At 39.8% G+C, this 14,035-nt stretch overlaps 1 protein-coding gene across 1 annotated transcript; it reads right to left on the bottom strand.

Annotated features, from left to right (window-relative positions):
* Positions 1-1,896: 1,896 nt before the first annotated feature.
* On the bottom strand, positions 1,897-3,615 carry il10 (interleukin 10). Its single transcript, XM_028404950.1, has 5 exons — positions 3,326-3,615; positions 3,170-3,229; positions 2,885-3,049; positions 2,276-2,338; positions 1,897-2,160 (listed from the first exon to the last, which is right to left on the bottom strand). The coding sequence occupies exons 1-5, from the start codon at positions 3,488-3,490 to the stop codon at positions 2,065-2,067; spliced, it is 549 nt and encodes a 182-aa protein (XP_028260751.1). The 5' UTR covers positions 3,491-3,615; the 3' UTR covers positions 1,897-2,064.
* Positions 3,616-14,035: the final 10,420 nt, after the last annotated feature.

The raw sequence follows: 14,035 nt of genomic DNA, 5'->3' as shown, positions 1-14,035 counted from the left end.
TTTTCTGTAGAAACTCAATAAGAAAAGTGTAGAATCAACTTTGGAGCCAGACAAAGGGCATTGATTATGTAATGTATATGTTGTAAATTGATAGACTCGACCAGGAATATGTGTCTTTCTCAGTAGCAGGTGCTCAGTAAGAGTCTACACTTAAATTTCAGTGTGAATAGTGCAGGTCGGAACACAATCCCTTCATGAATGTATTGGTTTGAAGAATGTAATTATATTCTTATTAGCAACTATTTAGATTAACTACAATGAAATTCAATAGATTCCTTTTCTCCCCAACTTTGTGTGTGAAAGCATCAAATTAATCATACAAATTGTGACTAGTAGGAGGCTTTGTGTGGTTTTAAAATTGCCCCTAATATGGTCATCTCACTATTTAGGAAGTAACCAAACTTCCATTTGTTTCATAATCACATCAGTGGGGACTAATGTTTATTTAACTTGTTGTGAAATAGACGTCTTTTTTTTTTTTTTTTTACAACTGGTTTAAACCGACATGCTTTTTCTGCAGTGAGTATCCATTAGAAACCAGCCAATGCCTAAGCTGCATCATACAACGAGGGCTTTTGATGATTGTGACAAGCCATGAAGCCGGACTAAGGATCCACTCTAACAAACTCTTTCATGAATGTTGTTGCAAAGTGATGCAACACATGGGTATCCATGGACTGTTGTTAATTGGCTCATATACAACACACAACTTTTCCCCCAGTTTAGTCAAAGCTTTTAGCTGAAGCTAAGAAAAAAAACTTTCTGGTAATTCTTACATGGATGTTTGCATTTGTATTTTATCACTGCACATGGTTATCTTGCCTACCACTGTGCAGCAGTAGCTAATACATGTGAAACAATCTGTCACTAGATTTTCTATCTAGATTTTCTCACCGAGTCTTGAAACCGTTGCCGTCTGAGCGTCTGTGTCTAGTCATCTCATAACAGCCAGGCATGATCTTAATCATTTCACATGTAATTCTAAATGTAGAGACTGTTTATAGAGTCCTTTCAATTAGGAATGTTTAAAGGAATGAGCACATGACCGATCAATTAAACCTTGCCATTGACACTGGTCAAATGAAAATAGCCACAGGGCTGATGTTATGAATGATATCTTCACATAAGCATTGTCATTGCCAAAATGATACTATTCAAATCCTCCCATGGTGACTAACCAGAAGACGAAGGAAATGTGTTAGAGTAGTTTCAGTGCAGACTCCTGAGTCAAGTCAGGAATTAGTCAAGTCATGAAAGTCTTGTGAATTTGCTGTCTGTTCGGGGCATGTATGTCTGTTCAAATATTAGCTCAAATGCTGTGTGCCACTTCAGCCTATTGTATGGCCTGTGTATTAAAATGTAGCACATGTAGCGCCCCCCCCCCCCAACTGCCTCCATCAGAGTAAAAAGTAACCATGTGATGTGTCTGAATGTTGTCTGAGAGTTGCTTTATTTTACCCAGTGCGTAGTTCTTCTCTGTGTGTGTGTGTGTGTGACTAAGTGAGGTTGCTTCTGCATATGTATGTGTGTGGAAGTGTGCTGCATATGCCATGAGGGTGAGGCTGGCTAGTTACAGTTACGGTAAGTTAAGATACAGCAGGGCTGCTGCTGGTAAGTGCTCTATTTGGGTCACGTTTGAGGTTAGTGCATGAGCCGGTTCACTTTACTTTAGTTCCCCACCTTTACGGCAGCGCTGCAGGATGTGTCATCTCTGCATTCCTTCTAAATGGCATTAGACAGCAGGTTTAATAAAACAAAATGAAGCATTTGTTATCAGCAAGTCATTTATTTATCTGTAAAAAATATTTAAAAAATACAAATAGGTTTAATAAATAAACAAAAAAACATTACATAATATGACATATATGATACTATATGATAAAATAAATACCCCAGCTTCAATTTAAGTGATACTTTGATACCTTCATGTTAAGATCTTAAAACAGACCTACACAAAAAGACAAAAAAAACAAGGCAACCTGACTGATTGAATACAAACAAGACTCTGTGACAGTCTTCTTTCTTTGTCCTGAGATGTCTTTGTCACTGAGGTCTGCAGGTCATTCAGTGTCTCTGCCGTTTAGACGCCAGATATGTCTCAATGTAGTTAAACAACAGATCCAACTCTCCCATGGCCTTATATAGACCTTTACTCTCCATCTGTGGACAAACGCACAGTTCACTTACTTAACATCCTCTGTCAAAGCAGAAGCAGGCACCATATACATTTCTGATCAATAATAAAATCTCCCTCTGATGCACACTTTAAACTCACCTGAGTGTAAGTGGAGTTTAGGTTTTTCATGTCAAAGGGTCTCTGGCAGGAGAAGTACCTTTTCTGTAAGACAGACGTGCAGAGATAAGTTCAGTTCTGTAACTCAGTGCACATGATGTCTGAACTGGCATTGGAATCTTTACAGAGGCATGAGCTTAGTAAACATTCCTCTCTTGCTCTTCCAAGAACGGAATGATACATATACAGCACGCAATCACTGTTTAACGCAATATTATGACCTGTTCTGAACTCCTTCCTACCATCTGACAGCAGGACGTTGACAGATAATCACATGCAAGGAGGAAGCTCGCTGTAAGAGCCCACATGGAGCCTAAAAGTCTAGATATATTCACTCATATCAAAACAGCCAGGCATGACAAATAAATTCACACACACGTGACTCTAAGGCTGCTTTAGACTTTTTAAAGCAGTAAATACATGATTGATCAATATAACTTTGATACGATATTGTTAATATTGCAGCAGTCAGTCCTAATCAATTCAATCTTCAGTGCGCATTTCGCAGCGGACGCTCCATCCGCCTTCTACAGCTGCGCGTATTTACATCTGGATGTTTCTGTAGGAGTAACACGTGTGTCTGCTACTCACACATTTGTTGACATCACTCTTGAGCTGGTCGAAAATATGCTGTATGGACTCCACATGAGGTATTAGGTCCTTGGTGTCATCGGTCATCCCTGTCATGGCTGTAGGCAGCACCGTGCTGAGGTAAAAGTTCAGTATGTTGTCCATAGTGTGGCAGGCAAAGGGGCTCTGAGGGAGGAGCAGCACACAGCTTACATTACTGATCTGGTTTCACCAGCGCGGTGATAGATCTAAGAAGGCTTTTTCCTCCCGGTGTGACTCTCACGGAGACTTTGCAGAGAAACGTACCTTGAAAGAGTCTTCGACGCTTTGATCCAGCAGAGCTGTTTCCAAATCATCGTTTGCTTCCTATAAGCAGAAAAAAACAGTTTAGTGCGCGCCGTGCACACGCACACGGTGAGGCATGTGTTCAGAAGATGCTGCAGTGCCACTGCTGGTACTCACATAGAAGTCTCTGATCCGGGAATAATCCTGCCTGAGCGTCCTGAGCCTCACAGGGAAAGTCTCCACGAAGCGACAGCACTGGTTATTGCAAGTCGGACTGGACCAGATACTGTTGAGGAACGAGAGGAGAACCAGGACGGACATGAGGAGACACCGAGGAGTCATGGCTGCTGGACAGGTCTTCTGGCTGGAGAGGAGAGAGTGGGCCCTTTAAACAGCTGCTAGCTGGATGCAGATGAAGTTCTTTGGCCCCTGGAGGTTATGCATGCATTTTAACCCCGCTTGATGCCCAAATTTATAGCCAGAATTGGGACATATAGGAGGGAGGAGACTAACTGGAAAGGAAACGGTTAATAGCCTATATGAAACATGCCTGACATCATGCCGATGGAATTTTTTTTAGTATGTTACCTTTTTACATACACTCCTCCCATGACAAGGATATTTTATGTTGAAGTACTTGATAGATTCCATAAACAGAGTTATGAAACTTTGCTATGACATAGACTGATTTTCTACTACATCAGTGTCCATTAGTCATCATTTCAGGTGTTTAATATTTATTATAATAAAGCTTTATAGTACATGTAGTTATAATAACATTAACAAAAAATAATAACATTAACATATTATTATTATTAGTAGTAGTATTTGTAGTAGTAGTAGTAGTGATGGTAATTATTCCAAATACCAGTCCACTAAATCCTAAATCCTATTGACACTTAATAGGATTTAAATACTGCTACTTTAAATAATACTTAATAATAACAACACTAAAAAACTGAAGTTGCGTCAAAATGCAGTAAGTTATTTTATATCATTCCACACACATTCTTCACAATAACAAGATGCCATTCAGATGGAAATGATATTAAGCTGTGGTTTGATGACGCCGTGGATTCTCTCTGTACGTAATGAGACTGATGACAGCTGCCTCTGCTGTTTGCTGTGAGATAGTGACTTCACTCAATATAAAGATTCTATTAGTGAGCTAATAGAAGCCTGTTCCATGCTATATGCTCAGTTTGGTTGGTAAAGAAACATTTGCACAGAGAAGAGGTCCAGCAGTGGACATTTCTTTTTAAAAAAAAACTATTTAAGTTAGGCAACACTGGTATTTTGAAAATTGTTTGAGGAAAATAATTCCCAGTGATAAAGACTTGACTAGAGATAAATTTCAAAGTCATAAGGTTCAGGTTAAAGTTCACTGACTGGCTTGAGGAATGTCTGTTAACAGTGATTACAATCCCACTGCAGGCACATGGAAGAGTCCAGCAGCCAAGTTTAGATTCACTTTTTTTTCTGAAAATTGCAGACAGTCTGGAAAACACAAAATGTACTAAACATGCACTTTAGGAATGCAGTGTGTCATCTTCTGAAGCCGCTTTGTCCTGTAGTACAGGGTCACAGGGGGGCTGGAGTCAATCCCAGCTATCTACAGGCCAGTCCATCACAAGGCCGAGCACAACATCTTAAACATATATTGACAGAATTTAGTACAATGTGCTATGAATGTTCACTCGGACTCAAGCATTCATTGGTCAGATGTGTCTGTGACCATGACTCATTAGTGGAGGCAAACTACCAGGCCCATTTCAAACTTACTCTAATGAGGAATTCCAGCATTGTGGGTAAATGTACAGATCTCTGGGCACAAAGAACTGTTACTGTATGCAGAAATGTAATCAAATGACAGCTCTTATCATCATCAAATAACATCAGAATTCGAGAATTCTGTTTTTCAATTCTCACTATGAAAGTTTATATGCAAAATTAATTAGTCAGCAATAGTGCATTTATGGGAAGCCCCTCGTTAGTACCTACTGGTTGTCTACGTACGAGCATGCGTGTCTCCGTGTGATCTTTTTTTATGTGTGGTTGCAGTTGCGTTGCTTCTGTGTTTCTTTTAGTTGTGTGAGTGAGTGATTTGGACTCTTATAATATGTCATATCGGTTTTTTCATGTCACTAATTATTAAATACTGTGAAATGCTGACTATACCAACATGACTCACAGAGAATAAGAGGTTTAGACAGCTGTTCATAGAACGGGGGTGTTAAGAAGTACTGATCATTTCTGTGTCATATGTTCTTTCCTGGTTTCAAAACAAAATACCGTGACAATAAAAAAAAAAAACACCACATGTGAGTTTGATGTAGTTGCATTTCTCCTTTTTTTCCACATTGGACTGATATGTGTGCATTGAGAAGAATTTTTTTTTCTAAATAGTACCCAAAATCCATGACCCATAGCAACTTAGGGTCACCCTGGCTGCAGGCCAATGAGTCCTTGGGCACATTGGCCCAAGGACTAGGGGGGGGGGTCGAACCACCAACCTTACGGGAGTAGACAACCGCTCCACCACCTGAGCCACAGCCACCCACAACACTGATACTAGATGCTGATAAGATTACACTCTGACAGGATGGGGCAGGGTTCCTGTCTCTGCTGGGTGGATGTTTTCAATCAAAGTGTTGAAGAATCTTAAGTGGCTTGTGGTGTGTGACATCACTGTAACTTACATTTTACTACAAATGAAATCTGTTTAAAAAAAATGAAAGTTTTGACCTCTTGGTTCTCTCATTTTTTTTTTGAACTGGGTTTCAAGTCTCATCAGGCTGTCAAAGCTGATTGTAAACACACGTCCCGTCTCTACCAGGAACCAGTGTCCGTCCTCAGGTCCTCTTCACACTGCACCTGAAATGGGGCCAGATGAATCACTCATATCTTGTCTTACACTGAGTGAAACTTAACAGAAAGCCGTCACTTCTGAATATAGTCAGGTGCTGATGTGGTGAGGGCGTCACTTTGTTCTTTCTGGTTTTTTAACCCCTCACCTCAGTTTCTGATGTTGTCACACACCGGTGCTCAGAATCTGCAGTCAGCAGTTTTCAGCACATTACCTGAAAACAGACTGCTGATATCATATCTGTTTGATTCAGTTGGAACATGAATCACATTGGAAGCCCATATTACATTCAATATGAAATAACTTACATAAATAGTGATGGATGCTGCTGCAGCATGCATGGTCCTGTTTACTGAATCCTCATGCTCTTGCAGACCTAATGAGTTGCGCAAGTCACATTTGTGCATGTTTGCACGGTGCAATGTCTTTAGAGGAAATGTATTTGTCTTTACATTTACATTCACCACATTCCTGTTTCACTTTCACACCGGTTGTCCTTTTGACAGCATGTCTCTGTGTGTGTGTGTTTGTTTATGTATTTGAGTAGGTATTGATACATAATTGAAAATAATAGTACAGTATGGTGTGGTTTTATGTTTTTTTATATATATACTTTTCCTAGAAAAGAGGATCATCCTACCCAGTCACTTACCCAGACTCACATGGATGTGGCAATGACTTTGTGTGACAGCTGATGTGATGCTGATATCTGGGTGGGTGGAAGTACAGTTTTAGGAAAAGCATTTTTGGAGTTTAATGTGTGTAAATGACCAAGAGAAACCCGTATTCTTCGTCATTTCGACTCCCTTCCTGTTCGCTCATTATGATGAAGAGCTCCTATTAGTAATATTGCCCACCTCACCTTGTAAAAACTCTGCTGTCACACGTCTGAATGATCATTCAATGTGACTGTGTTGTGTAATGGGCCCATGTAAATTTTAACCATCAAATGTGACTCCAGATCCCTCCGATAATCAAAATCAGAATCAGAATCAGAAATACTTTATTGATCCCAGGGGGAAATTGCTTTGAACCTCACAAACCTTATCCTTTCATCACAGCTGAGCAAGCAGCTTTAATGGAACATATTTCTGTAACCTGAAACGAAATAGCCCCGTCCTGCTGATGAGCAAGCACCAAACAAGTTAAGATGAAACTTCAAAGTTCCCTTTGCATATAAAGTCCGGACGTCGTCAGTAATACCAGATTAAAATAGCAATTAATGACTGACAAATTCCAGTTTGATGCTACAAGTGTGACGCCCTATTCTTCCATCCTGCTGTTAGTATTAAGCGTACGTCTATGTGCGTAAGCATATGCATGCATACGACCATTTGCATAAGCTCCTGTCATAGTGTTAACCGCATTTATGTAAGCACTGTTCAATGTGACAGCTCATATGTTCCCATGGGTTTTGTATCAATAAATGCTGAATTGGTGAAAGTAAAAACAGCACAGTTTCTTAATGTTCTTTGAGGGATGAATCACAGTTTCATTCACACTGTATATCCCATTCTATATTTTCAATGCAGATTATATCTGATACAACTATCAGTGAATAGTTGTATCTCATGTATGAGAAGTGTAGGATATTGTTGGGTCTGCTTGCTCCAGCATGGTTGAACTCAGGTGAACTGTGGAGGAGCGTCCATGACAGTCAGCACTCAGTGTTTTTTTTGGTTAATTCTGGCAAAGCATTTTAGGCCATAGACCGTGAATAATGATGATGAAAAGATTGACCCTTTGTGACTCAACCGATTGTCATCAGAATCTGCACACACCTCAAAGCAGGCACACCCTTAATTATGCAAAGCCTAAATATAATTCATTCCAGTCTCATAATATTTTCCGTCCTGATGTTGTATGAAAGTACATAATCCATAGAGACCAACACTGGTTCTTGGACATGTTTATTTCTCCTATAAATTTTAACATGGCCTATAGTGGGCCTAAGTCTATAGTGACTGATTCACTTTTGAAACAAGGCCCAAGTGGCAACTGGAGGAACTGCAGTTTTCAGAACATCTGTTTTTGCATCCTTTCTCAGCCCTGGATGTTGTTACTTGGATTAAGCTCATCATCTTGCAGCAGTAACAAACCAATGGGTGTAGTGTTTGTCTGAAGCATGGACAGCTGCTTCTATGTGGTTATGGTACAGCTGATATGGTGCCAGTGTCCAATCCTGGGAAGCTGAACAGTCTGACAGCAGTTTTTTGCGGGGGTCGTTTGACTTGTATTTTTTTTTCTCCCTATGTCACCGCCAGTAATCTACTGGGATTCATCTGAAAGTAATAGAAGTATTGATGAGACTCTGTAAAAAGACATGTTTCACCCATGTTTCACTTCACAGAAGTGTATGGCCTTGTTTCTCTTCTCTGAGTCCACAACTGAGGTTTTGGGTGCGGGTATCTGAGCAAGACTGAAGCTGAATGTAACTAAATGTGTTTGACACACCTCTCTTATTTATGACATATAGACTTTATTAGGACATTAGATGTTCTGTTTGTTACCACTATCAGTGCATACAGCTATAGCTTAGTGTTTCTGAATCACACTGCATTATCTACAGATATCTACACTTTCCAATATGCCCGACCCTGATCAACACTATAAGCCATTTATGCCACTCACTCATATTGTTACAATTCACCCACATTTTTTTCAGTACACAACTGATTTGTAAATTGAAGAAATGTATTCACTGTATCAAGTTATTCTGAAAAAATGATTTTTTTCTGCATCTTAATACTGCATGGTAAAAACAACAGTGGTGGTGAGCGTAACTAGATCACATGATTGTGAGACTGCTAAAAAGATAGCCGACTTGCACTAGCATACATCTCCCTAACTAACTTTGTTAACAACATAGCTGCTGAGGTTATGATGAGGGTCCATGATGGATATGAATTATCTGCAGATATTACATTGTGACAGCCAGTGGCTTCACTAATTCTCTGAATGCTGTGTTCTTACATTTACTGCCTTGCCCTCAGACCTGCTCCTTTCCAGATAGCGTTCTCTACACCATGGACGTCACTAGGGTTGACAGATAGGGAAGGCTTAGCACCACACCCCCCCCCCCCCCCCCTTTGTGTTTTTCATAGAAGCGCTGTTAGCGATATCTCCCCTGTTCACCCGGAACGCCTTCAACGTAACTTGGGGTTAGCGCAACAAAACAGTAACGCTAATAATTCAAATAAAACGTTTCCAGTAAGAAACAGTGTATAACAGGGGTATACAGAACAACACACTTTCTGGCTGAGACAACGGTCCGTTACGCCTCTATTATTGCGTGCAGAGCCGCTTTTAAGACGTCGAAAGTGTCGTCGACTCAGGAGATACTTCTCTTGTCTCCAGAAGACATCTTTGATATTCCATGTCAGGCACAAGGCTCTACAATTGGATATTTGAGCCCCTTGTGAAATCGCTTGATGGTCCGATTGGACACTGAGTTTAGACTAATACAGCCAGTTTATGAGACACAGACATGGCAGATAGCTCCGCAGAAAGCTTGAAGTGTCTTCTTTTAGAGGAAAAAAACAGAACATCTCAAGCTATTACCATTCCTGATATGAGCTTTTTTTCCAAGACATATGCTCTCATGTTGCATAAAACATGGTCGACTCCGAAGGAAATTTTAAGATAATAATAATAAATAAAATATCCCTCCAAATTATAGGGGGGCTTTGGAATATTTTAGGGAGGCTGAAGCCCCCCTAGAATATGGCTAGCGATGTCCACGCTCTACACCATATCCTTAGCTCTCTCTAATCCTCCTAGATGTTGGCGTAGTGATTTACGTTTCGATCTTACTTGCGGGTTCGCTGTGATTGGCTGTAAATTAAATGTGATTTTAGGAAAAGTGTGGGTGTTACATCTCCCACATCCCCCACGGCTGCGATGCCCATGCTGCACTCACACAAACAGCACTTTGACTGATATTGACATTTTATAAAATTCTGCAGCTTCTCTAAATTTGTTTTTCTTTTCATCCCCAAAGCTCACTCTGAGAGCATCATCATCTCTTTTGCTGTGAATACTAGTGATTAGCTCCACAAAACATCATGTGCATCCCACAGTGTTCTGCCTGGCTATGCTGCTGATACTAAGAAACAATGAGAAGTCCTAATGCAGACACAACATGTGAGCAAAGACTCTGATGAGTCAGTCAACATGGGAAACTTTGGGGCATCACGGATGCCAGTCTGTTTCAGCTGGATTGCTGACTTGGACCTAGTCCGTGGTTCCTCATTTTACATGTGATACACCTTTTTGGTGTTTGTCTGTTTCTGATTGGTTTGCGTGGAACAGGATGGGGGCTTTTCATCATGACCAATGTGGGATGAGGAGCAAACTGTCTAAATGATTCATGTTGTGTTTTCAGTGTAAACAGGAATTATTTTTGTTTTTCATAAGTTTGGCAAATAAGCCCCCCCACACACACACACACAAAGGAACGCGGTCAGCTCTGTCCACTCATGAATGTGACCATCTTAGACACACATTCTTAGTCACATACAGTTAGATTATTTACATGCAACAGTAAAGACAGACAAAAAGTTGCTGCTTTTTCTGTTCACGGATGTGGCTCAGTGACAGAGTGGACTGTCTCACCTTGTTGCACACTGACAAACACAGCTGGGTTTGTTTGCATCAACTCAGTGCTATGTTATGTCAGTGCAGCACGGACGCCCTGGTGCTTTTGGTGCACTCATGTACTAAACAGGCAAACAAATTCCTAGTAATGTGATTCGTCACTTACATGGCAATAAACTCGATTCTGATTCCGATTCTGATTTCTCACCACAGTCGATTGTGAATTGAGCTGCTTTGTATCATGACATAAATTTGCTCATTTAAAACACAACTGCTTACGAAAATGCTTATTGCTGATTCAGCAAACAGCGCAACAGACCACAATGAAGGTGTATGTCAAAGGGTATATTTTTTCCATTCTCCTACATTTTTCTGCTTACAAATTCCTCATGAACAGCATATTTTTCTTCTTTTACTTACACTCACTGATTATCACACATGCCCGATATTGGAGGTCACTTTGTGTATCTCTGGACTGACTTTGGTTTCATGGTAATGCTACACAGAATTTCAGCATGCAGTATCAACATTATTGGTACAGTAGCTACTCAAACACTTTATGGGAGAGTAATAAAAGACATTTGTCTTTCTTTCAGTGGAGGTTAAAGTTTAATAGACTTGATGACCAGCAGCTTTTCTGTGGTTAGTAACACAAGGCTCTCCTGTTCTTGTTTCTGGATGTCATTCAAACCAGAAGGGGTTTTCAGTGGTTTGACTGTGGTTATGAATTTTGTGTCTTGCACACATTTTAGGAGTATCCTAAAAACCGAAGCATTTAAATAGAGACTCGTACTGAATGGTTATTTTATGACATTAAGGTAGCCATGTGACCTGTTGCTCATAACCCCACAATCCCCTTTTCTCCATAAAAACTTCAGAATCCTGTAAAATTACAGTAACAATTTAGTGATTCACAAATCACAAGGACAAACACACCATCTTGTATTTCACATATTTATCCTCAAAAAATAAAAGTTAATTTATTTAAACTGAAGAATTTACCATTAACACCCACTAGGACACATAATGTCATATTACACCAGGTGTCATTTTTGACACCAGGGGGCAGTGTCTTTGGGGTGAGGGAAAGTCAAATGTCACATGTCTATGTCAAATATACATATGTTTTCTTGGACGCTTAACGCCCAATGTGACATATGTAACTTTTCAGATCTTTGACAAGGATGATATTTTGAAAAAAAAAAATCAGAAATGTATTCTTTGGGGTCTATTTAGTCTGTGCTACCTCCCCCATAATTTTCCTTTAAGGAAAAAGGGTTGTTATGGGTTAAATTGGATCCTTGCAACATGTCTGTCGATGCTCTCTTTCATCTAGGTCATGTCTAAGAGTTTAAATCGAGGCGACTGGACTCATGGAGTTTTTTGTTTTGCGCCTCCTCCCTGAGTGGCTTCCTCAGTTGTGCTGCTGGGGAAATGAGAAGTTGCAACAAAAGGCTGCAAAATGCTGTGATACTAAAGCAGATCCTGTATTTTGTCATTGTTGGCATGCAGAATGTTCTTATAGAGCGACACTGAGTCTGATTTGTGTTTCTGCCACTGCCAGTTTAAATGTTTCAACTCTCTGGGACGTGTTGGGGCTACTTGTTCTGTGAGTTAAAAGAAGTCTTACCAAAGAGTCATTTCCTCTCATTTTTCTCTTCCCTTTTTTCAGTCATTTTACTGCCCTAAAAAAAACGTAACCTTGAAGCAGAACGAGATGCTAATTTGCTAATTTGAGTACAAAAACTTGTATCTTTTTTTCTTTCACAGCTGCCTGTCTTACAGACATATTTGCTGCTTCTACCTTTGCTTTTTGCATCACCGATCACCTCTGTTAACATACAAGTATTGGATCACTTCAGCAGACTGCTGCAGAGAATAAAACTGTTAATGACACCTTTCAAAGAAAGAACATTTAACCAGAGCGTCAACCTTTCACTTCTCTGTCTTATCAAAGTGGAAAGTTATTCTGCCAAATGTCATACAAGAGAATGTTACTCTGCATTTGTCTGCTCCTTTGGTCTCTGAGGGTTTTATTTGCTCACTGATTTGCTTTTTGTGAGACAGTGGTTCATGTTTAATTGTGCCTTACAACAACAGTTCCAACAAGAGGTGATGTGCACCATCTGTGAATAAACTTGATAGTAATATTTGGACATAATTATAATAATAAATAATAATAAATTACCCAGTAATGTTTACAGTTTACAGTCTGCTGCCAACAGCAGGAGTCCACTGTGATGACCTTTGGGAAACACACTGACTCATGTCTCGACTTACAGTAAGTGCTTCCCTCCTGAGTTTTTATTGATCACCACTAGATGGTAATGCAGAGCAGACATCCTTTGTTGAAGGATGTCCTAAAGCCTTTTCTTATCAATGCAGAAATGTAACACATTGCTAAAATTAAAGAGTTAACGTAGCACCACATATTTTGTCTGTTTTTAGACGCCTCAGTAGACCGGTCTGGGTCTTCAGAAAGTTTACAGTTTTCTCTGGAATAGCTCCTTTTAAACAACCTGACACCAGATACACACACGTGGAATTATTTAACCAAGTTGATGTGCAAATATACATCAGTGGAGCTCTGATACTCCTGATAATAGAGAGCAGCATCTCCTTTGTAATCAGTGGTGCAGGAGCATGACTGTGTGCCATTTAGGAACTCAATATAAGGCATCACTCACTGCTGTCCACCTGGTCACCATCTACTTTATTTCTAATTCTGAAGGAGTGAGTCTGTGTACAAAGACCTGACAGGGTTAAAACATATGAGACAGCAACTGAAGATCAAAATGTGAATCCATGAGAAAAAGAATGATTTAATCTGAGCTCTGATTACAAAGTCACAGTCTGACCCAGTCACCCAATGATGTGGAAGCGTTGCATCTTTGCTGTTTGTGTCCATACAGTCACATGTTTCTGGTGATATCAGTGAGTGGAGAAGGCCAAGCCCCTCTTAGAAAACCCCGTCTGCTTTAATTTGTGGTGGAGAATCTGAGCCCCAGCTGGACTGATGTGCAGCCATGGCCTTTTGGGAGCACTGCTTTAAATCAAGAGTCCGTTGGTGTTAAAAGCTGCATTTTCATAGATCACCACTAGATGGTAATACAGTGCACACACACATGTTGAAAGGAAAACTTCAGTGAGTTTCAGAGCATGTTTTTATTGAAGAAATGAAGTAATTATAAAATCAAAAAGTAAACTTTTAAAGTTATTTAGTCCTTACAGGGAGCAAACATACTGTTATATATATAATTTCTGATAAATACATAGTACATGTTAAATGTAAACTCGGAAATATTTTGTATTAAAATATTTAACCCACGTTAAGTTAATTCAAGTGCAAATAGAGAAATGCAAAATGGCACAAAAGTGAAATCAGTAGTGAAGATCAGGTTAGCGTGTCAGTGAGCTGGTTCTGA

This window comes from Parambassis ranga, chromosome 5 (genome assembly GCF_900634625.1).
Source record: "Parambassis ranga chromosome 5, fParRan2.1, whole genome shotgun sequence".
In the NCBI taxonomy this organism is placed as follows: Eukaryota; Metazoa; Chordata; class Actinopteri; family Ambassidae; genus Parambassis; species Parambassis ranga.
The sequence above is the reverse complement of the archived record's forward strand: the minus strand, read 5'-3'. Positions and strand labels throughout refer to the sequence as shown.